Source organism: Exophiala spinifera (assembly GCF_000836115.1).
Source record: "Exophiala spinifera strain CBS 89968 unplaced genomic scaffold supercont1.7, whole genome shotgun sequence".
NCBI lineage: Eukaryota > Fungi > Ascomycota > Eurotiomycetes > Chaetothyriales > Herpotrichiellaceae > Exophiala > Exophiala spinifera.
Window position 1 is genome coordinate 668,536 of NW_015622519.1, and position 22,376 is coordinate 690,911.

The 22,376-nt window shown below is 51.9% G+C and overlaps 5 protein-coding genes across 5 annotated transcripts; 2 read left to right on the forward strand and 3 right to left on the reverse strand.

Moving 5' to 3' along the window:
- Positions 1 to 1,091: 1,091 nt before the first annotated feature.
- PV08_09220 (uncharacterized protein) lies at positions 1,092 to 2,675 on the reverse strand (the record flags this gene model as incomplete). The annotated part of the gene is made up of 2 exons (XM_016383540.1): positions 1,092 to 2,202; positions 2,257 to 2,675. The coding sequence occupies 2 exons, from the start codon at positions 2,673 to 2,675 to the stop codon at positions 1,092 to 1,094; spliced, it is 1,530 nt and encodes a 509-aa protein (XP_016232163.1).
- Positions 2,676 to 5,012: 2,337 nt separating this feature from the next.
- On the reverse strand, positions 5,013 to 6,419 carry PV08_09221 (uncharacterized protein; the record flags this gene model as incomplete). The annotated part of the gene is made up of 5 exons (XM_016383541.1): positions 5,013 to 5,216; positions 5,271 to 5,359; positions 5,413 to 5,886; positions 5,969 to 6,169; positions 6,230 to 6,419. The coding sequence occupies 5 exons, from the start codon at positions 6,417 to 6,419 to the stop codon at positions 5,013 to 5,015; spliced, it is 1,158 nt and encodes a 385-aa protein (XP_016232164.1).
- Positions 6,420 to 8,416: 1,997 nt separating this feature from the next.
- Positions 8,417 to 10,179, reverse strand: PV08_09222 (uncharacterized protein; the record flags this gene model as incomplete). The annotated part of the gene is made up of 3 exons (XM_016383542.1): positions 8,417 to 9,331; positions 9,383 to 9,892; positions 9,946 to 10,179. The coding sequence occupies 3 exons, from the start codon at positions 10,177 to 10,179 to the stop codon at positions 8,417 to 8,419; spliced, it is 1,659 nt and encodes a 552-aa protein (XP_016232165.1).
- A 538-nt stretch (positions 10,180 to 10,717) lies between these two features.
- PV08_09223 (uncharacterized protein) lies at positions 10,718 to 12,655 on the forward strand (the record flags this gene model as incomplete). The annotated part of the gene is made up of 1 exon (XM_016383543.1): positions 10,718 to 12,655. One exon carries the CDS (start codon positions 10,718 to 10,720, stop codon positions 12,653 to 12,655), a length of 1,938 nt encoding a protein of 645 aa, XP_016232166.1.
- A 396-nt stretch (positions 12,656 to 13,051) lies between these two features.
- Positions 13,052 to 14,954, forward strand: PV08_09224 (uncharacterized protein; the record flags this gene model as incomplete). Its single annotated transcript, XM_016383544.1, has 4 exons — positions 13,052 to 13,433; positions 13,526 to 13,715; positions 13,767 to 13,833; positions 13,899 to 14,954. 4 exons carry the CDS (start codon positions 13,052 to 13,054, stop codon positions 14,952 to 14,954), a joined length of 1,695 nt encoding a protein of 564 aa, XP_016232167.1.
- Positions 14,955 to 22,376: the final 7,422 nt, after the last annotated feature.

Sequence of the window (22,376 nt, forward strand, 5' to 3'; positions counted from 1 at the left end):
GTTTCGGGGAGGAGACCCTGCTGGGAATCTTCCGTGATGCATGCAGTTTCTAATTGACGTGTTAGTGACGAGAGTACGGGAGCCAGCTGGAAAAACTCACAACACCAGAAAGCTGGTGAAATGCGGTTTGTGCTTCGGCTACCTTGTGCTGGGCTACCGGCAAGACACCGCTGCAATGTGAATTTGTGACGCGTGTGGTTCGAGCCACGGGGCATTTGCCTGCCTGTTCGTAGCGGCCAATATCGTTCAGTGTGAGCTTCCCACTGCTGAACTGTACTGTGACGCTATAGGTACTTGTCTCCGGATGCGAGTTGGATTGTTCCGTCCCTGACGCTGTATCAGTTATGCGCGACAACGATCAAAGTGAAAGTATCATCCTCAACTTACGTGCCGAAGAAGTTGACTGGTTGAGGCGTTGGTAAGATCGAAGCTATTCCGTCGACGAACCTCACTTTGACCTCTTGCTAATCTTGTAGGACTCATGATCCCACAAGAACACCCTGCAGTCATACCCTGCAAGGTGGGAGGGCCGGCACTTTGTGGCCGAAACTCGAGAGAGGAGAAAGAGTTGGGACGAGGATGGGACGATTTATAGAAGCCCTCGCTGCCCGTCGCGAGGCAGTCACCGCCTTTGTCTTGGCATTCGTGCAAGGCTGGACTTCAGCCTCGCCGCCAATGCCCAAGGCAAGCTGCTCCAGGTTACAGGTATCTGTAGTCACTGGCGAGGCAATCACTCCTCGGCCAATTCACCTCTACGAGCTTCATGGAGAAAAAGAGCAAGGTAGTAACAGTGAGATAAGGATGAGCATCAGAGAGACATGTTTCGTCGTATTGAGGCTCCGAGGTGAAGCCTGAGGGTATCAATATTCCGTATGTATGCGTCTGAACGCCTTGCTTTATGCCAATACTGCGTAACCAAGAATTTCTGCAGGTCTTTCTCTTCGATGCAGGTATTTCTTCATTTCTCTCAGCCAGAGTGCTCATCCAGACTCCGTTTAGATCTCTCGTAAAACAACGTCGCTTTGTGTATATCATTGCAAATCATAACGTCAATTCCCTGCGTAAAAAGCTTTTCAACTGAATGGATGGTCCTAGCTTGACCAGAACCTCCAGGGTCCGCTGAACCAGGACGGCTTTTTGTCCCAGTTCCAGTTGCCTTGAGTGGCGGCACGCAGGTCATCGACATTCAGATAATCAATCCCCTCTTGATAAAGAACCCGCCACAGGTAGTTTCTCATCCCCCTAGGCCAGTTTGGTACGCCCCAATACCTTACTTTCAGGCCTCGATTGTGTGCACCTGCGATCTGCTTGCGAATTTTGTTGATTTGTTTCGAGGATAGCTTGCCTTGCCATGGGTAGCCAATACTGTTCTGGAAGGACACGGAGGCATAGTACGAGTTTGCAGGGGCGTAAATGGCAGCGTTCTCTGGGGCAGCGCCTGATCGGCCTTGGCCCTGATCAGGGGTGTCACGTTTAGTCGGGGACTGAAGGTCTTCGGCAGTTAAACGTGGGTGTTTTATCGCCGGAGTGCCTGGGTCGAGCTGCTCGAAAATGTCCAATGGTGCGTCGAAAAACATATCTCGATAGTCTGGGCTTGCGACTACATTCATGTAGGGTGCGTTTCCAGTAACCACGACAGTTATGGGTCCTTCTATGGTCTTGGTGCCGTTGAAATGAGTGAGATAGCCCTTTTGTCGGAGAGGAGCGAGCTGTTCATAGACATACGGCCACGTTGCCTTTCCGTCGTTCTTGAAGTCGATGAGGAGGACAAGAGTCTGTGCAGGATTCGTGTCAAACACCCCTCCTCGAGGAGTGTCTGCTGAAGGATGAAAAGAAGTAGTGGGGTTCTGTTGATCCAAGATCCTCACCAATGGATCAATGTAGAGGCTGCGCAGAGTTCGCTGGGGGGTCAGAGAGGCAGTGGTGTGTCCTACATATAGTTCCTCATTGTAGAGCCAGACATCAGCCTCGACGCCAGTGCACCCAGCCCTCAGGGCTGAGAAGAGAGGCTCCTTTCGCCAGTAGTCATTGTGTGAGTGGCAGGCAACCGCATGGACGTCTGCCGAGAAGTCGGTAGGCCACTGAAGCAGTGCAGGCGAAACATCGATGCTTGACTCCAATTTACCATGGTTGTCCAAACCTTCGGAGGGAAAGAACGAAAAGAAAACGCCACAAGCTAGCGTGATGAATTCCACCAAACCACTGTAAACTTGGATCAGAATGGCAGCTTGCGCGCAGGGGCAGGAGATTGCTTACAGTAACATGAGTGCGTAGGCCAGCAAACGCAAGACTATTTTCAACGGCTTTCTTGGTGAAGGCTTCTCACTGAGAGGAGCCTGAGATCTGGCAAAGTAACCCCGGCCAACACACGCACTTAATAAAGGTATTCTTCCTGTCCACCGCCATCTAGGAGGAACCGGGCTGCTAATGTGGTCGTCGGCGGTGTAAAATGCAGGAAGAGAAGTGACGGTGATTACTGGAGACTTGTCGGTATTGTCGGATCCAACGGCAGATGGGTCTGGAGATGCTCCATTTTCCAGGTCTGACCCGGCGATGAAAGGCTGATCCTGCGTTAAGAAAGGAACACGCTCTCCCTCGGTCGATGGCTCGTGATGCAGAAGTGTGCTCTGCGCACCGTGAAACGCCCGACAGCCTGCGGGAGAAAATTGAGGCATTGTCAGGTGCGCCCCCAGGCTGAAAAGAGCGTCCAGCAGACGGCGATTGGGAGGGGTGTCTTCGATTACTTAAGGATCTAGGCAGGGGTGGGACAAGGAGGGCGTGGGCTGAATGGCGTGAATCGACGGGAATGGTGCCACTGGCCAGATCGTGCAGCCGAGGCCCTGGGTGGCCCTGGATTGATAATGCGAGGGCGATAGGCTAACCTAGTCGTATAGTTTCTATCGATTAGGACTGCCCAGGCCAGTGGTCGGATCGCCCAGCGGCAGGGTATCGTGGGTTCTGTTCCTCGTCTTGGTAATGGTACTTGTGTTGTGTATGCGATGTCGGCGGTAGAACTGAGGAGAGGATGGCGGTGGCGGTGACGGTCGTAGGTGAACAGCTATGAATAGGCTGTCGTACACTGTACCGTACGGCCAGGTCAAGGACAATGTGTGTGCGTCGGGATGCTTCTGACCATTTGGCCACTATTGACCCTGTAGAGGAATGATTGCCTGGCACAACACCTTATGTATTTCTGCCACGGGGGGTTCTCAGTCAAACTTGTACAATAGTTATAGCTTATGATGCCACCCACACTCTCATCACACTCTCCGTCCCTCACTCGCTGAATGGCTTTGCCTAACTAAAAGTGCCTTGGGCTGACAGTCCTCTGTCTGCCAGGGAGCGTCCACATGTGGGCGTCTCTTACCAAACACCCCTGCTGCTTCTGCGAATTGCGTTCTCGCCATGGCTTACTTTCGCCAGTATACTCCGTACGTCGCATGGGCAAAGGCTTGTTAGGTGACTAGTGGAGGGATTCATACCCGAATAGTTCAACCGGGGCCCTGGAAAATTATCGCAACGAGTGCTGGGAGGGCTCGAGGTTCCTCTCCGCGCTCTAGAACCTTGAGTTACGACCACAACCACCGAACTCAATCGACTCGTACGGAGCAAAGACAAAAACTTTCGAACGCTTTGCATCTTTTTTTGGCCTGCGACGCGCAACGCTTTTCACGTTCCTGGGCGACGTATGGAATCATCCTCACCGAATCTTTTCACATCTACCTGGCTGAAGGTTCCATCCTAAGTTAGGTGTTTGACTGCACCGGCTGACCGAGCCAGATAGTCGAGCTACTCCGACCATCTCGGAACTAGCTGAGCCTTCTGCGTCGCCCTAAAGTCTAGCCCTCAAAGTCTGGCAAAATAGTGTCGAATGCACGGGCAATTCCGGTGTTCTGTGAGAGCTTTGACTCTGCGCCCGTGGATGCTCCGTCTCCAACAATTCGTCCTTGGGTAGACTAATAAAAGAGACCCTTTGCAGCGCATGACCACAAGCTTTTGCTGGGCTTGAGCTCGAAACCATCGATGTGGCGCTTCGTCGCAACCCAATTCTGGACTCTAGGACACACATCGATGCTGAAGCCTTCAAGCTTCAAAGTCGCAGAAGCTTGTTCCTGCGAATCGCTTCGATTCCTCCTTACACGTGTATCTCATTGGCTGGTCAAGAGCAATTGTTGGAGATGTTGGGCTGCTCGATGATCTCTTGGCTTCTCGACGTGCCTGGAAGAATTCAGGGACGAATGGGAGCTGAGACGGAATACTCGTGCTTACTTAAGGGCCTCGAATAGGTATGATATGGGACAAGATCTTCCACTGAGATCTTCATCACGCATGCATGATCGAGACCTGATGACCTCTACAATATCTACACAGACGGGGATCCACCACGGTGAAATGTGATGACACACTGCAATTGTACCCTCCGCTAGCAAGCGCATCTCGGTTGCGGAGCAATTTGCCTCATGCCGATGATGTTTACACCGCGTTCTTTCGCGATTGCGAGACTCAAGAAGCCCGACTTGCCGCGTCCACGCCGAGGTCGCCAAACGGGAATGAAAAAGGAGAATTTCGCCATATTCACAACATCGGGGTTGTTTGGGCGTTGGGAAGACACGACACAATATCAGACGTCGGCCGTAGTGTGAAGTTAGACCCAATGAGCTAATATTATAGGAAGAGCACGCAACGACACACCTGGATAAAGCAATTTTCGCTCAATTTTCCAACTTCCTTGCAGCATCCTCGAATACACTGCACTATCCCCATCTCCTACGCAAGTCCAACTGTTCACCAACTGCAGTAAGCCGCTAGTGACAGGTGGGCACGTTGGCTGCGTGTGTTCATCTACCTCAGATAAACTAGTGCTACTAAGCAAAAGGTTGGACAAAGAATCTGAGATGAGTTTGGGAGGACGAGCTACTGACAGTCATTTGATGCCTCGAATCAGCAATTACCAGTCTGAAGGGACCCGGCTTTCCTCCACATCCACATCCACATCCAGCTCCTAAATCATTTCACAATGGTCCGTTAGGGTGGATCAACACCTTCGTGTATCCGTCAATCCTCTTGTCGAACTTCTCATATGCTGTCTCGGCATCCTCGATTCCAATTTCATGGCTGACCACAAACGAAGGCTTCGCCTTACCCGAAATAATGAGGTCCCTCAAATACCGGTTGTACTGCTTGACATTGCACTGGCCTGTGGCCAGGGAAAGGCCCTGTCGTCTTGTCAGCCTCACCTTGTCCTCTGCGTTGATGAATCCATAACGTACCTTTTCAAACAGCTTGCCGAAGCTCAAACTAAGCATGCCTTTGCCGCTTGCCTCATCCGGCGCACCAGGATCGGTAGGCACATACAAGCCTATGGTCTCGTTAGGCTCATGCTGCGCAGCCCATCTCAGATGTCAAACCTACCAGGAATACCCAATCCGCCACACGGTCTTGTAGCCTTGATCATGTCCTCCAAAACGATGTTGGGTCGTTCCTTTCCCCCGGTGTCGATAGCCTGATACCCAACGGCGTCCACCGTCCGATCGACCATGCCACCATTTTGCTCAATAATCTGGTCGGCTGCGTCGCCCTTGCTGAAGTCAATCGGGATGCATCCGATCTTCTTCGCGGCGGCGAGGCGCTCTGGTACCCGGTCCACGGAGAACACTTTACTCGCCCCACGAAGAACAGCAGAATACGCCGCCATGAGCCCAACGGGGCCCGCGCCCCATACGGCAATGGTCTCGCCTGGCTTGAACCCGCTGATAGTGACTCCATGCCAGCCCGTCGGGAATACATCTGCCACGAGGATGAAATCGCTCTCGTGCTCCTTGCCTGGTGGGAGCTTCAAGGCATTGAAATCTGCGAATGGGACGCGGAGATATTGAGCTTGGCCACCTGCCGTCCCCGTATCCCAATCAGCAACGGCGTCGATCTCGAATGAACAGGAAGTACGTCAGTGAGTGAGGTCAGAACGTACCTCGATAAGGACCCATGGCCACGTATCCGTACGCGCCGCCACTGAAGCCCGGGTTGACTCCCTCGCAGAAGCCGGTCTTGCCTTCTTCGCAATTGCGGCAGCGTCCGTCGGCGACGTTGAACGGCAATACAACCCTGTCTCCCTTATGCAGCGTCGTCACGCCGGGGCCAACTTCCTCGACGATGCCCATGTTCTCGTGACCTTTTGTCCATCAGCGCCGACTTCGAGAGGTCTTTGCGGTCCACGAGCATGAAAACATACCGAAAGTGATACCGGGCTTGGCACTAGTGCGTCCTTCGTACATGTGCAAGTCCGACCCGCAGATTGCGGTGGTTGTAATCTTGACAACGACATCATCGGGATGCTCGATCTTCGCCTTGGGCACATCCTCGACCTTGACGCTGAACGGTCCCTGGTAGTTGACCGCTTTCATAGTCTGCGTGGACGACATGGTTGGTTTTAACGGCCGGAAACCTTTTACTCGATCCTATCGACGATGACAAGAGTTGTTGGAGGTGCCGCGGGCTCCGAGAGGGTTGGTTCTTTGGTTATGTGCAAAGCAACGTGCTAGCTACAGGAGGGACGGGCAGTCGAGAGGTGAGTAGGTTCAGGTTCAGGTAAGCAAGAGTACAGTAAACATGTACTATATACCACGACGGAAGTAAAACAAGGTAAGAGAGTCTTTGAGATGACTGTACCGGGTCAAGTCAGTATAAGTAAATGCTCGCCATGAATGCAGGTTCCCATGCATAAACTCATCCTGGTCACTCCGGGGTAACGTCTCCTCACCAGCTACTCGTGCAACGAATGCCATTCCATCAACTGCCGTCAGAACTCATACCTAAACCAGAGAAAATCCTACCTCACCTCCTCCTCTTCGCCTGTGCTCCTCCTCGCATGCGTGCGGAGACACGGGTAGAGGAGAGCGAGCTGCGGAGGGAGGAACCAAGAGAGACCAAGAGTCTCCTCCTCGTTCCCATACCTCATAGCATTGTCATCATTACCGTCATCGTCGTCATCCGGGATCCCCATTTCACCTTTCGGGACCTCGTAGGTAAGGGTAGGGTAGGATTTCCGTACGAGTACGAATACGAGTACGAGGTTCCTGGTTACCTTGGGTACCTTGCCTAGGTACTCGCACCTACGAGTCTCTGGGCTTACATCAGGTAGGCAACGTGCCCGAGGCAGGTGAAGTACCTGAGGTAACGTACCTGAGATTCTACTCTATCTGAGATAAGTGACTAACCTGGGAGATAAATAACTAACTTTGGTAGATGATGTATCTGGGCTAGGTGAGATAGACAATACACTGAAGATAAGTGAAGATAGACATACTCCGTATATCAGAGGTAGATAAGGCAGTAGATAATGTATCCGAGATACCTCGATAAAAATAAGATAATGTGCCCAACATACCCCAGGCACACGAGGTAGACAGACCTATCTACCTACCTAGTCATTCGGCGTATCTCGGATGACAGGAAGTTAGAGCAGAGGCCATGCTACTTCCGCTCGCGTGGACAATCAGTCCCCTTGACCTCAGCCAGACCTACCAAAGTCCAAGACTCTCTCCTCATGTGGCCAGGTCAGATAGATGAGGGCCCCAAGTGCCGACCCGAACCCTGACCCTGACACTGGTCCGCGGTTCTCGTCTAGAAATCAGACCCATGTTTCTTGGAGAAAAGGCGGCACAGAACACAACTTAACCAAACTCGGGGTCAAAAGAGCGACGTGCAGAAACACTCCGCTCGCAAGATCATGAGACACGAGAGGGACAAGATGAAGGAGGAGGACGAAGAGGAGGAGACTCCTTAAGACAAGGTATTCACGATGCAAGAGGGGAGGTATGTGGCCTGTTCATTTTTTTTTACTTCGCTTTCATTGGGACTAGAAAATTCGGCGTAATGATACGGGAAGGCACCTCGTATCGTTGCTGGCAAAAGAGTAAAAGGAAAAGCCTTGTTCATTGAACTAATCTCCTTCTGTAGATTATCCATTCTCTTCTGCTCTTCGTTCCTTCCCTCCTTTGTCTCCATACTGAGCATAAAAAGCCGGGGGAAACTTGCGCCAGGGTGAAACGGCGTTCTATCGCATGCTGTGTCAGGGTGCCGGGTGCTAGATCGAGTGTCTTGAAGGGGTATACATGATGGTGCATCTGTGGCCGTGAATGAATTTTGCAATCGTACCGAATGTCAAGGAACGGGGGAGCCTGGTGTCCGAAAGGGTTGGAAACGTTAAAGCGGATGGTCAATCTGACGCAAACTTCGTCGTCACGTTCCAGCTGGTCGTGGTACCGATGGGTGCTAGAGGGTTCGAAGGGTTGATCCGAGATTGGGGGAGAGGTTTGAACATATTGTCACAAGAGGACAAAAAGCTCTTGCTGGGGAAACGGATTTTTCGAGATTATCCGGAGTCTGAGAACTTCAAATGCCTGAAGCAAGTTGTCGTTTACATGTCCATCGCTTCATTGCCGTTGGCGAAGTTGAATTGGCCTTGAGGCTGGTTAGAGCTAAGCGTGAAACCCGAGGCGTTGGCCTGAGGAGCAAGTTCTTCAATATCAGCGCCGGCATCCTCTTCGTCTGAGAAATATCGTTCTATGATATTGTAAGCCTTCATGTAGATTTCTTCGTTGGCATTGTTTTGGCAATCGTGGATCTTCTCCATCCCGCCGGCCTCTTCGATGAACAATGCATATCGGTTGACTTGTGCTTCGGGGGCTCTCTGGTCTGCGGATTCCTTGTCCATTTCTCCGACCTTGAGGATGTTCTCCAGCCCGTCCAGAGCGACCTGGATGATCTTATTATCCGGACAAGCAAGTAAGTCACAGAGGGGCTTGATGCAGCCTTGTGTAACCAGGTATCTAATCTGCTCCGGCTTCTGCAGACCTCCCGATGTTGCATTGGAGATGGCCCAGCAAGCCTCCTTTCGAGTCTTGAAGTCTCCATTGGAGAGCAGGTGGATTAGAGGAGGAATGATACCGGCATCAATGACGGATTGAATCTGGGTGGAATTTCCTGCTGTGATGTTCGAGATTGTCCAGCAAGCCTCCTTGCGGATACCATCTTTTTGCGAGCTCAATAGTGACAGAAGCGCAGGGAGAGCACCGCAGTTGATTATGACTTGTGTCTGTACATCGTCACCAGTGACAATGTTACCAACAGATCGAAGTGCTGGTGTTTGGACCGAGGTCGAGGCATGCATGAGGAGTTCGACAAGTCTTCGGGGAATACCGGCTTCGATGACGGCCTGGATTTTGTCGTTGGAACCATCAGAAAGGTAGGAAATAGCCCAGCAAGCATCAATGAGGACTTCGTCGTCAAGCATGTAAACAAGCTTGGACAAAACGGGAAGCGCGGGCTGAATCTGTGACAGAGTCAGTGAAAAATACCTCGAAAGCAATGTTCAAGAACATACAGTATTCCAGTCGGGTTGGGGCGTCTTGCCACGACAAAAGTTGCTCAAAGTCCATGTGGCATTTCGGAGCATGCTCAATTTGCGGCCATCGGCGATGAGGTTGAGCAGAGGCTTAAGGGCACCCTGGCTAAGAACATAGTCGCGGCACGCAGGGCTGTCACCAGCGATGTTGCCGAGCGCCCACACCGCCTGTTCCCGAACATCTGGCTCAGGGCTGCTTAAAAGTTCAACAAAGATTGGTACGGCCCCCGCTTCTATCACGACCTGAGTCTGGGCCGCAGAGCCAGAGGCAATGTTGGTCAGGGCCCACGCGGCTTCGAATTGCACGAGGGTATGAGGAGAGCGGAGGAATTCGACAAATCGACTGACGACCCCGGTTTCAATGACCTTTTCGATGGGAGGGTTTCGTTCTTTAGACAGGAGTTTCCGAAATTTTGTGGTCGCTTGGATTTGAAGATCGATCTGGTCGGAGAAGACTCCCCGTACCATTTCAGGCAGTTCTGTGCTCAGCTGCGGATTATGGTTTTAGCACGGATAGGCACGATGTTGATTGCAAATCATACCTCACTCTCAATGTTGCCAGCCTCGTCATCACTGTCTTGATCAGCGAGCCCGCCGATGCCGATTTCTCCATTTCCACGTTGGACGCCTCTTCGCTTAGCCAAGTTTTCCTCTCTCTTCTGACGACGGATTTCAACCTGCTGCTCCTCACGTCGTCGTCGAAGTTCGTCAGGCTTGAAACTACCCTTTGCCTTGAACTGGGTGCGGCGATGTTCGGGAATGTAGCGTTCGGCCATGATGAATGACGTCTCAGGGATAGGCACAAGATCGGTTGGCGGTTCACAGCCTTGTTAAATACAAGTTTGCCTCGAGCGTTGCGGATAAGGACAAACAAATAGAAAGTCGACAGAATTTGTTTGTATGGAGAATGACAGTGATGAGAATGCGCCCAGTGCGGGTAGTGGGCAAATTACTTGAAGATGCAAGTCACAACGCAAAGACGCACGCAGTGGCTGTTTTTGGGACATGCCACTTGCTCATATTCAGATTCCACTAGACCGGCCTTGGCGGCTGCTAGCGGGCACGTGACACCGCGTTCCCCGGCCGTCGCGTCGTGGTGGGACGACTCCTCGCGTCAATTCATCAGGCTTCCATCATCTCGTCTCTTCGAACGGAGACAGCCAGACTCTTCCCTGAAAGTACGTCTCGATCGCCTCTAGCCCCATCTATACTCTTGCAGGATATACAACTCTATCCGCCTATGTTGCAACTACGCGAGCGTCGGAGCGACTTGACGCAGGGAACTGTACGACGGCGACAGCGTCAGACACAAAGATGGAGGTAGAGCCCGTGCCAATCCCTCCACATTTCATTTCCTTGACCGAGGCCTTAAACAAGTTAGGCACCGATCAAACATACAATGTCGTTGGTGTCTGTATCGACTTCTTCGCTCCCACGCAGACAAGGACAGGCGACTACATGCTAACTTTCACATTACATGATCCTTGGTGGACAGACAGGAATGGAATGAAGTTCCGTTTCTTCAACAAGACTTTAGCCAAACTGCCTAAGATCCAGCATCAGGGTGACGTTGTTATACTGCGTAACATCAAGACTATCAAAACCGGAGGGGCGGGCCTTGGGGTTTCAAACGCCTCGAGCATTTGGCTCGTTCTTCCTTTTGGGCAAGTCCGAGACATAGTCACTCCGGAAGATGTTAAGACGAAAGCTCACTGGTCCACAAGTGGCACCGGAATACCATTCCCACAAAACACTGCTCCAAATGTGGCCGAGATCAAGTATGCAAGGTACATTGCTGCAAGCGAAGATCCCCTGAGCTGGGGTAATCTGCCTACTACAACTGGCACTCCAATCCAGACTAACGTGGAGCACGACGGCGGCCAAATTTCGAATATTCCCGGGAAGTTTCGTTTGATCAAAGATGTCTTCCCGCACAAGTTTGCTGATATCCTCGGAGAAGTTCGCAAATTTCACTTCAACGAGAATTACGAAGAAACCCACCTCCAAGTGACCGACTACACTACACACAAGGCTCTTTACAACCGACAGTATCGCACGGAGACGGCCGGCTTGGATGGTGACGAGTATGGGTACATCAAAGACTCCTCAGAGAAGCAGTGGCCGGGGCCTTGGGGGCAAATGACGATGGACATCATACTTTGGGCACCTCATTCAGGTGTAGCCAGAAGGGAAATCAAGCCGGGTTCTCTAGTATTTCTTCGTAATGTTCATATAAAAATGGACAAGAACCAATCCAAACTCGAAGGAGTTTGTCATACCGAACAGCACAACTCTGAACGGGTCAATATAACAGTGGTCCAGCCAACGAAAGAAGATCATCAGATGAAAGCCCTCATCTCGCGAAAGCATCAATATGCTCAACAAGCAAAAGCTGAAGGGAAACCGTTCTACTGGTCTCCTCTTGAGATCGCAAAAAAGAGAAAGGCGGAAGAAGTGAATGAGCCGGAGGGAGCTCAAAAGAACAAGAAGACGAAGAATCGAAACCGGAAAAAGAACAAGGCTAGAACCGAGACTAGCAATGATGAGGCTCTGACGCTACAGACCGAAAAAAAAAGCGCTAGGGCGCTAAACACCAACGTCCGATGCAATGCGTACGAAGTTCCTCGCAAGTCCGTTTCGGATATCCTCGACCCAGACATATTGCTTCGCAAATCTCTCCAGGGAAAGCCTTATCGTCTCCCTTTTCAGAATTGTAAATACAAGCTACATGTGCGTGTGGTGGACTTCTACCCCGATGATATCGCAGACTTTGCTGTCCCTCGGAATCCTGATTATGACCTCTTGTCGGATGACGAGGACGAGGAGGACTTCTCTAGCATGGATCTGACACAGCTATCCGGAGACAGGCTAGCCTGGGAGTGGCGGTTCGTGCTGTTAGTTGAGGATGCTCGACAGCCTGCAGGAATTAATGGACAGCCCAGCCGAATGGAAGTGTTGGTTGCCGCGACTGACGGCGACTTTTTGCTGAATATGACTGCCTGCAATTTGCGCGATAAAGAAAACACCCAACAGCTCGCCACGCTGAAAGAGAAGCTCTTCCATCTATGGGGAGATCTGCAGGAGAGGAAAGAAGAAGATGGCACCTCGATTATGTCGACGCTCAGGCCAAAAGCCAAACCATTCGAATGTCTCATCAAAGAGTATGGTGTGCCTGTCCGAGGTGTCAAGAACCCCGTGCACGATGAGTCGGACTATGACAGGATGTTTCGCCTTTTTGGGACAACAATATGAGGCAACGCTGCTCCAGGAGACTACTGTGTATTAGGAGGAGAGCGTTTAGTTGCCCTGGTGAGAGGTGTGTGCGAGAGAGTTGAGATATTGTAAACGTTGCCTTAGGAGTCCCATCTTTCCCCCCTGCGGACTTGTACAAAGCGGCATTGCTCGCGGAGGAAATTTGTTAACTCTTCCGCAGATTATGAGAGTTGAGTAATCCTGCCATGGACCGCGTCCTCCATCCGAGAATCCGTCCGAGAAGATCCATCCGAGAATATCAAAGACTTCGGCTATAAGTACCTACGCAAGCATGTCATTATTGGCTGGTCGAGCCTCGTACAGCCTACCTCATACAACCAGAGCACCACGAAAACTGCCTGAACAAATATGCCATTGGAATCCAAAGCAGCCGAAATGGCCTCACACGACTCTATCCCACCGTCAAAGGACGCTTCGACAACACTCACGGCCGTTCAGGAAAACCAGACGATATCCTCTCATGGCCTGGAGGCAATGCCCAAACCGCATGCTCCTGAAGCAAATAATAAAGTACACGAGGTTCGGCCAATTCATGGGTGGAAATGGGTAGTGTCGTGTCTCTCGATCTACACGACAGCGCTACTCTACGGACTCGACACAACTATAGCAGCAGACGTACAGCCAAATATTGTCAAGTCACTCGGAGAGATAGAAAAGCTAACCTGGGTCGGTGTCGGGTTTCCTCTCGGTTCTGTCGCGATAATTCTACCCCTGGGTTATGCCTACGGCCTCTTTGAACTCAAAACCTTGTACCTGTGTGAGTCTCCTCCTGACCTTTGTCCCAAACCACCCGTTTGTTGGGGGTTTGACAGCCTCAAGCCAATGATCGAAAACTGACAGTTAAGCTAGCTTCTATCGTGCTGTTCGAGGCCGGCTCTGCTCTGTGCGGTGGGGCGCCGACCATGGACGCCCTCATCGTGGGCAGAGTCATCGCAGGGGCTGGTGGTGCTGGAATGTACCTTGGTGTCCTGAACTACCTGGGCGTGTTTACCACGCTGAGGGAACGTAACTTCTACAATTCCCTAGTCGGCCTTGTTTGGTAAGCTGAGATGCCACATACGTACTGTCTCCTCTTCTCACCTCTGAGCAGGGGCCTAGGCAGCATATTGGGACCCTTGGTCGGAGGCGGCTTTGCCGTTTCTTCGGCGACATGGAGAGTAAGCACCGAGCGATCCTGATTTGGGTATAACCTTCAGCCTTGTACTGATGCATGTTCGCTTAGTGGTCGTTCTACATCAATCTTGTGCTTGCTGCCGTCATGGCCCCATTTCTGGTCTTCTACCTTCCCACAAATTCGCCAAAGCCAAAGGAGACCTTTGCCAGCAAAATCCGCAACGTCGATTGGGTCGGCATGGTTCTCATCGCAGCCGTGTATTCGACGTACACCATGGCCCTCACGTTCGGAGGGGCGCAGTGGGCGTGGGACGACTATCGATTCATCGTTATGATCGTGTTCTTCGGCATAGCACTGATTGGCTTCGTCGTCAGCCAATACTTCACGGTCCTGACGACCAAGGAGCATCGGCTCTTCCCCGGCCACTTTCTCTTGCGAAGGAGCCTCATCCTTCTCTTCATCGGAACTTCGGCCTGCAGCTGCACGCTCTTCATCGGCGCATACTACATCCCGCTCTTCTTCCAGTTCGCCCGATCTGATTCCGCAATCATGGCGGCTGTGCGACTTCTGCCATTCGTTTGTCTCGCCATAACATTCATGTTGCTGAACGGCGCGTTCTTGCCAAAACTTGGGTACTACATGCCTTGGTATTTTGTTGCTGGCGTATTCATGACCGCTGGAGGTGCGTGTATGTATACCATTGACTCAGGAACCTCACCAAGTCGGATATACGGTTACAGTGTGCTCCTTGCTATCGGCTGTGGAGCGGCCAACCAGAGCGGGTACTCCATCGCAGCTGCAAAGGTCAAGCCGGAAGAGATTGCTGCCGCAATTGGTTTCATCAACGTGGCCCAGATCGGGAGCATAGTCATATCGCTGACTATTGCCGGCAGCGTCTTCCAGAATCTGGCTTTCAATAATCTACAGTCGGCACTTGCGGGCTACGGATTCACAGAGTCTGAATTGCGCAGTGCTGTTGCGGGCACGCAATCGGCCGTCTTCCGACACAGCTCAGACGCGGTCAGACAACTGGCCGTCGCGGCGATCATCAAAGCCATGAACAGTGTTTTTATCCTGACCATCGCGGCGGGGGCGGTCACAATGGTGAGCTCGGTTTTCATGAAGAGGGAGAGGTTGTTCCTACAAGCAGTCGCAGGTGGATGAGTAAGATGTTTCGGTCAAGCCAGGAGACAATTCCTGACCGCACGGGAGAGAGGTTTTTTTTGGCCACTAGGATTGGCCTCAAGTCTACTTGCCGTGGCGCAGGGACTGTTTATGCCTGTGCAACCTGCTACAGATGACATCAGGCTCATCGGAAAATACCTGTTTGGCCAGCGAAGTGACAATCAGCCTGAGACGGGTTGGACGGTATTCCATCGACTCAGCGCTTCTGGCTCTGGCACTGCCACCATATCTACCCGAAAGCAAAGGGTCTTCCGGATCTTCACATACGGCTGACCGTTGTCGCACATATCCAGTCATCTCCAAGGAGCATTGAGGATTAACCGTCTCTTCACCCAGTGGTGCGAAACCAGGGGCCAGAAGAGTAGCGCAACGGCTCAGATCATTCGATAGGGATCTTCTAGGAGGGCTATGCGCTATCTGCAGAAAGCTGCAGTCGGGTCGCAGCTGTCCCTCCAGCTGTCTGATCCGAGGCGAGCAAATGAAGACCATTTTGCTAATCATACGGAAAGTTCGAACGCTTACAGCAGGATGTCAGATAGTTCAGCATGACTGAATAGAGTGATCTATTCAACGTAGAGCGTACAGTAGGTGTACGCGGCACAACCTTCCTGGCCCATGGGGAAGGCGTTCGTCAAGAAGTGCCTAAATGTGGTGAACTCATCCGCTGCGGATCTCAAGGGGGTTGGTTTTGATCTCGCATTGCGTCGGTGGGATTACAATACCTGTGAATCCATTTGGCCGGTTGAGGATCTCGGCTGTAAAAGTGCTGCGGAAGCACATCAAGTGCCACTATTGATAGTTTCGGTGCCGAGCACAACGAATACGTAGTGAAGAGTAATCCGACTTTCGTCTTGCCAGGCCGTTGTACGACCTCCCATATGGAGCCGACGAGGCTTTGGGACGGGCTTATACACCACACGTGCTCCGAAAACATGTGTGTGGTTGCTACCAGGGAGAGTGACCATGACCCCCAAATAGGGGGTGAAAGAACAGGCTTGTCGATTCAATCATGGCAAATGATGCTTTGTGTCCCACTCAACCTGAGAGAAAACTGATACGAACAACCGGCATATATGCCCCTCTCCCAGGTAAACATCAGAGAACCGTGTTTACGTGTAGTTTGCTCGCTCTTACGGCAATTAGTCGCTCATGATAGTCCTCTGACCATATATCAAGAAGTCTTTGCTTGTCCAGTGTGTCACCGAGTTGCACAGCATTGAATACCTCACTGCGATTCTATTCGCAGACGTCGTCTTCTCTCCTGCCGAGCCCGTTCGGAACTCTGAACTCGCAGGCAAATCGGATTCAGGGGCACAGTGAGAGTGGGTCATCAGCGCAAGAAGGAACGTTGGGAGAAATTTGCAAGGCGGTTGGAGGTGTTTGTGCAAGTAGGGTTTCTAATGGCGGCGGCGAAGGCCGCGGGAAGGTTGAAGAGAACCGCACAGAGTCCTACCTTCGATGACGCTGGTCATGCGGAACGGTAGTAGGTAGTGGCGCATACAGTGCATGGAAACGCTCGATGCATTTGGGACTCTAGAAGCGGTGCAAGACATCTGTCAGATCGTTCAGCATCCATGCCTGGCAAGGTTGTGTAATGGGCTGTTGGGAGGCATAGCCGGCGTCAAATACACCGTCTGCACAACTGATCGAGAGTTGTTTAGTAATCGCCCCTTGTCTAAGATCCAGAATCGTCGCGTCCATGGAGAACATATGACTTTGGATAAATCAGGGACGATTGGTTTGCGTGTTCATGCTCAGTACTTTGAGCCACGCAGGTAGTGCCAGACCTCTAAGGGCTTTGATGTGATGGATTCACCCACAGATATGATATTCACATAACTCAGTACTGAGGTAGCAGAGCATCATGGTAGTCAGCATTGTGGTGACTGTGACCATCGGCGTGGAGAGAGTCGCTTGGCCGGTTCAAAGAGCGTGCAACTCAAACACTAGCCAGCCGCTGCCGCGGAATATTTGTACAGGGGATGTTGAGATGGCCTTGAAGTCTCAAAAAACCCGTTGGGTGACCGAAAGCGCCGGACCCCTGCCACCTGTCAAGACCCAGAAGACTTTGACAAATTCGAACTCCCTTTTGAAGAAGGAACACGTAGCGAAAGAAGGTCTTGTTCTGCTTGATCACAGAGCACCTCGCAATGACCCCGGCCATACATGAAAGCGGCGGTGAATCCGAATCAGTCGCGGACGCGGATGCAGCGCCACAGACAAACTAGGACATTCGAGTCCAGGGAGTCCGTCGTCGTCGAAAACCCGGCCGATAATCAATTGCTCAGCATGGCGGTCCACCAGTTCCAACGAGCGACCTGCTTAGTAGGTAGTACTCAGACCTGTGTTGTCGTGTTCCAGTTCAGGGCCCATATGCGTAGTCAAAATCTTCGTTGTGCCCTATCCGCTGTCGAAGCTAGGTGCTGCAATGCCTTACCTAGGTAAATATGATCCCGTCCCTGACCGCTCCGCCAGACTCGAGGAGCCTCATGCACGACAAGGTCTAGCGACGATGCACCTCTCCTTCCATCATCACATGCAGACCTGCAGCGCGCCACCGGTAAATTGATTCGAATTTGCGAGGCCTGAGCGACGCAACCAGGGAATTGCTTGCCCATAGCAACTGTCCACATTACAGTACGAGTACTCCTGGTGCATCGATGATCGTTCCCAACGAAACCACAATGGAACAGCAATTGCCCAAATTGGAAGGTCCAAACATCGATGGGGATTTTGGGGGGGCCATCATAATGAACGCCACTGCTATCCAGCTCATGCAGGGGACCCAGTGAACTTGGGGACAAAGGGGAAAGCATTCCCACCGTGAGACCCATGCAGAAGTTTTGGCCTTATGTCATCCTCCAGGAGTTTTTTTTCGTGTAGACATGTGCATACAGACTTCAGGCTCCAACTTCTGCGTGGAATTGGGTGGAGGTGGATGACACACGAAATCACTTACCCAGTTACCAGGGTATGGTACTCCGTACTCACGTTTGAGTCGTCCAATGTCATGTATTCCCCGCAAGTTTCCGTACAAAGTAGAATAGGAGGTGCTAGGAGGAATACTGTAGGTTATGCGAACAATGCCAAGCAGGGGACGTATTCGGACTGGCCTACAGCGCAAGCCGTGAGGATTCGAGTGGCTTTCACTAGTTTCGGGGCGCACTGCGACATTAAATACGAGATATTCTAAACCTGCTCTGGTCTTAACCCCAAAATGTTGCGGGGGCCTTGCAGGACGCCGCGCTGGATTCGTAACGCAGAAGTCGTGAGGCGCGGCCTAGTCGTGGAAGAAGAAGAGTGCATGTACTCGAACTCTTGGTGATAATTTTGCGGCATCTGAGTTGTTTAACGAACATGCCTTCGACAGGTATTGGGTACCGTAGACCGCTAATCGTTCTGTATCAAGCATCAACCAGCTCAGCAGCACACGTGGCCGTTACAAGGACCATGGTAAGTGCAGTGGAGGCCGTGGCTCACCAGGACAGGGTACCCAGGACAAGTATTGCAAGCAACTTCGACGTCGACCCGAGGCGTGCGTGGGCTTGCATCTGGGGAGAAAGCCGTTTTGTGCTGATCCGATGCGAGCCCAACTGATTTTGTGCAGACCTGTTCTCGCATTGCATTTAATACAGTATCAGCCAGGATCAGTTGGAGCTGCATGACAGTGACACACTGGGTCCGTGGGTACTCGTACTTCGTACAAGATGCACACAGCCTGAAGGTCTCCCATGCTGTATGCCGAGGACGGCATGCCCCAAGGCACCTACTGTAGAGGTTAGCCAACACCTGGCGCAAAGCACTGCCGTTGTACCGTGCAGCTGAAATTCGGCGGCCTTTGGCCGGCCACCTGCTCCCCAGCCCTTGTGTGGAAAACGCATGTCCATCCGCGCGGAGTATTGTGAGAGCAGGTGGAGCCCCTTGGCTTAAGTCCACTCAACTGTCGCTTGGCAGCATTATTGCGTGCATGGCCAGGATGCCGCGATACGAGTTGCGATGAAGCCCCTCTAGGGGGAGCCTGCATTCAGGTACACCGTGACACTCAGTGAGTCAACCCCCTTCACACCTGGCGTCAGGCCCCATACCAGACGAGAAGCCGAGCGCTGCCACGCATTCTGCTCAAACAGTAGTCGTAAGGAGCATGCCCTCCAAGACTGGACTTTCAGAGCCAGTACCATTCAAATGTTTGGGCATTCTGGAAATACCTTCGGCGTGTAGTCTCTCTGTGGGACCACGTTGTTGAGGCTGGCACGCGACTGACTGAGCAGCCTTGGGCGATGTGTAAAGACCATCGAGGTGTCAAAAATAACTTGACTGTTGCGAGAGCTATTGCGTACCTTCAACGGATACCTGTGCCGTCTTCGAATCTGGCCAGCCAGATCTACAGAGATCAGCTGATGATGGGCATGAGATTGTTCCGTAATGCAGATTCTGCCGACGGCACGTTCATCAGAGTTTTGAAGTTATAAGAGCCGGCTGTATTTCCGCTTTGTCGTGGCACAACGTACCTAGGTACGCGTAAGACAGAATTCGACCGGTCGTTATGCCAGAGCGGTTTTCGACAATGTATTGGTGGACCTATGTACCGCTGGAATCCGGATGATGGTCCTTCCCCTTGTTGGTACCTTCAGGCTCACTGTGCACGAGTCAGGTGCTCTCGAAACAACAGCCATTCTGCGAATAAAAGCAGAACAAGTATCCTGATAGGAATATTCGATTGCGCGAAGATAGGTCTAGCACTATCGCCATCTCCTACGCGAGTCCAGCCGTTCACCAACCGCAGTAAGCCGCCAGTGACAGGTGGGCGCGTTGGCTGTGTATGTTCACAGAACGAGGGCATTTCATCTTCGATGCATATAGTAGTCTCTGCGGAATCTGGGGCCTTTGAAAGCTAGCTAATGCACCTCGCACCATGTACATGCCGAAGCTCCCAGCAGAGTACTCGTCCTCTGGATGAGTGCGCCTTTACCATCGTGGTCCGAGGATGCACCAGCACTGGAAAGTCTTGGTATGATCAGGTTTCAGTGCTGAATCAAAGCAAATGGAAACCTTCACGTAAGATGACCCATCTCTCTCCCTCGCTTTGAAGGGGGTTTGTCGTGGTAAGCTCATGGACACACTGCGACAAGCCGCACCCCAGTGCTCAACGTATATTGTGCGGATCTTACGCATACCGAGGCCCTGGTTCTGGGTCGGTGCAAGATAAGCACCGAATGTGTTGAAAGAGTTGAAATAATACCCAGTGCTCATGCATCGAAGCAGTGATCACGGCCAGTGCGCTTCGTCGAGCATTGGCTCAACACACAGAGCCCGAAACAATGAAGCCCACCAACCCTGATCGTTTCGAAGATCAAGACAGTCCCTAGACAAGGATACGGGCGGCGATGGTGGGGCATGGTGGGCTTCACATCCCTGAATGATCCGTCTCATGACCTCCCCAGATTTGCACAGAGTTTTGTGGGTTTTAGCAAGGGCACTCGGACCATCACCGGCTATTCAGCTCAGGCCATCGGTGCCTTGTGCCTATGATATGGGTGCTCTGACATCCGGCTGAAGCATCTTTCCTCGTTGTTGGGATATGCATCCATGTACGCGAGTGGCTTGAGAGTGGCAAAGCAATCCGCTGAGCGACAGACACACACAGTAATAAAGCTCATGCCAAGTCTCAAAGCCGGCTATGAAATCTATCATGCGCAGTCGGGCAAAAGGGCTTGAAGCAAGTTAGTGGCGTGCCTTGGGACGGTTCAAAAATGCGTAGGATCGCCGCGCAATGCCTGCTCGCATCGTGACCCTTCCAAGCCTTTTGTCGAAGGAAATTCAGCCGGAAAGTTAGGAGGTCGCAACATTGTAGCAGCACGGACCCTAAATGGGTGACTCAGTTTCCCTGATGCAAATGTCGAAATATCTGTGTGCCATAGGTATGGACAAACCGCTGATATCGAAATTTGCAAGCCGACCTGCTCTTGCGACCAAACAAGAAACAAGGAGAGCTCGGGCCTCGTCTCACACCGGGGCCGGGACTGGTGCATGCATCAGCCCCGGGACAATAAGATTTTGGCGTGCTGTCTAGGCTGGGAATGCTGGAATATGGTCGAGAAGAGTAGCAGCATAGTTCTCCTAGGACAGGAGGCATCCGAACGAGTGCTCTCTCGAGGGAGATGTCTAAGTCCTACTTTCGCCTTAGCAGACGATTCAAGCGAAACAAACAGATCACTGACATGCTTGCTGCACCTGACAGACCGCTCGACAGTCCGGATGTTGATCTAGTCCATCACCAGCCACGATGTGGATAGGATTTGACCGTTTGCTTCGATGAGCCCAATGTCTGCCATTCCCGAAACCTTGAGCTTGGAATCAGATCCCGGTCGAGAACACGGTCGGGCACTGGATCGAGGTCGCAACGTGCAGGACTTGACCTGGACTGGTGGCAGTCGCACCAAACTAGTGAAGAAGTGGCTTGGTATTATCGAGTGTTTTTTTGTTGTGTACGAGTATTCTGGAGCATGTCTTTCTATATGCGTCGCGTATGCAGGGTTTGCTCCATAGGCATGTGGGTGGAGGGAATGTCGTTGATCTGGGTGTTCTTCTGGCGCCAAAAGCGAACGCAGGATCCGCCGGGTCCCATAATCTCTGCTGCAACTGTACAAGGACGATGACAGCCATAATGATAATAATGGTTATGGTAATTTGGTGACAGTGCCTGCTTTGGCTTGGTGGAGCGCAGGAGCCATGCGCCTGCAGTCTTCAATTGAGGTTGAACACTTGACTGATCCCTACGGAGTATGAACTGCGGGCCTTGATGAGTCTTCAATCATTGCCCTAGAATTACTGGCGCTTTGATAATCTGCGCAATGCAGTCAATGACTATCTCCCTGTCTGTATCTCTTCACGTGAACCAAGATCATCAAGATATTTGTCGTCATGGACAATTGTGAGCATCATCCACACATACCTGACTCAACGGAACACGGCAGCGGCGGCGGTAGCATGCTTTTGGATTCCACTGCAATAACAATCACTTTGGTCCGGTTAGGCTAGACATTTTAGGCAAGCCTCCCTGTAGTGGCACGCCTAGTGCACCTAGCGGCACTGGGGCTCCCTAAGGCTAGTGAGGCCTAGTGAGCCCAACTCCATACCCTGGCGCAACCGACCCACGGGGTAACTCCTGTACAATATGACTGCGGCAAGCGCCCGCTGTGGATTGTAAATCCTTTTGCCCCCCCAGAGCCCTAAGCGGCAACGAGCGACGAGTGTCAACCTCCTCGCACGGGTTTTGACCTTTGAACGGGCGTCACACGTTGCGCACTTTGTTCTTCTTTTCGCTGTCAGAAAACATCCCTCCAGTCAAGCCCGCTTGTATTGTGTGCAGTTCTCTTCGCATACGACACCTCTTCTCAACTG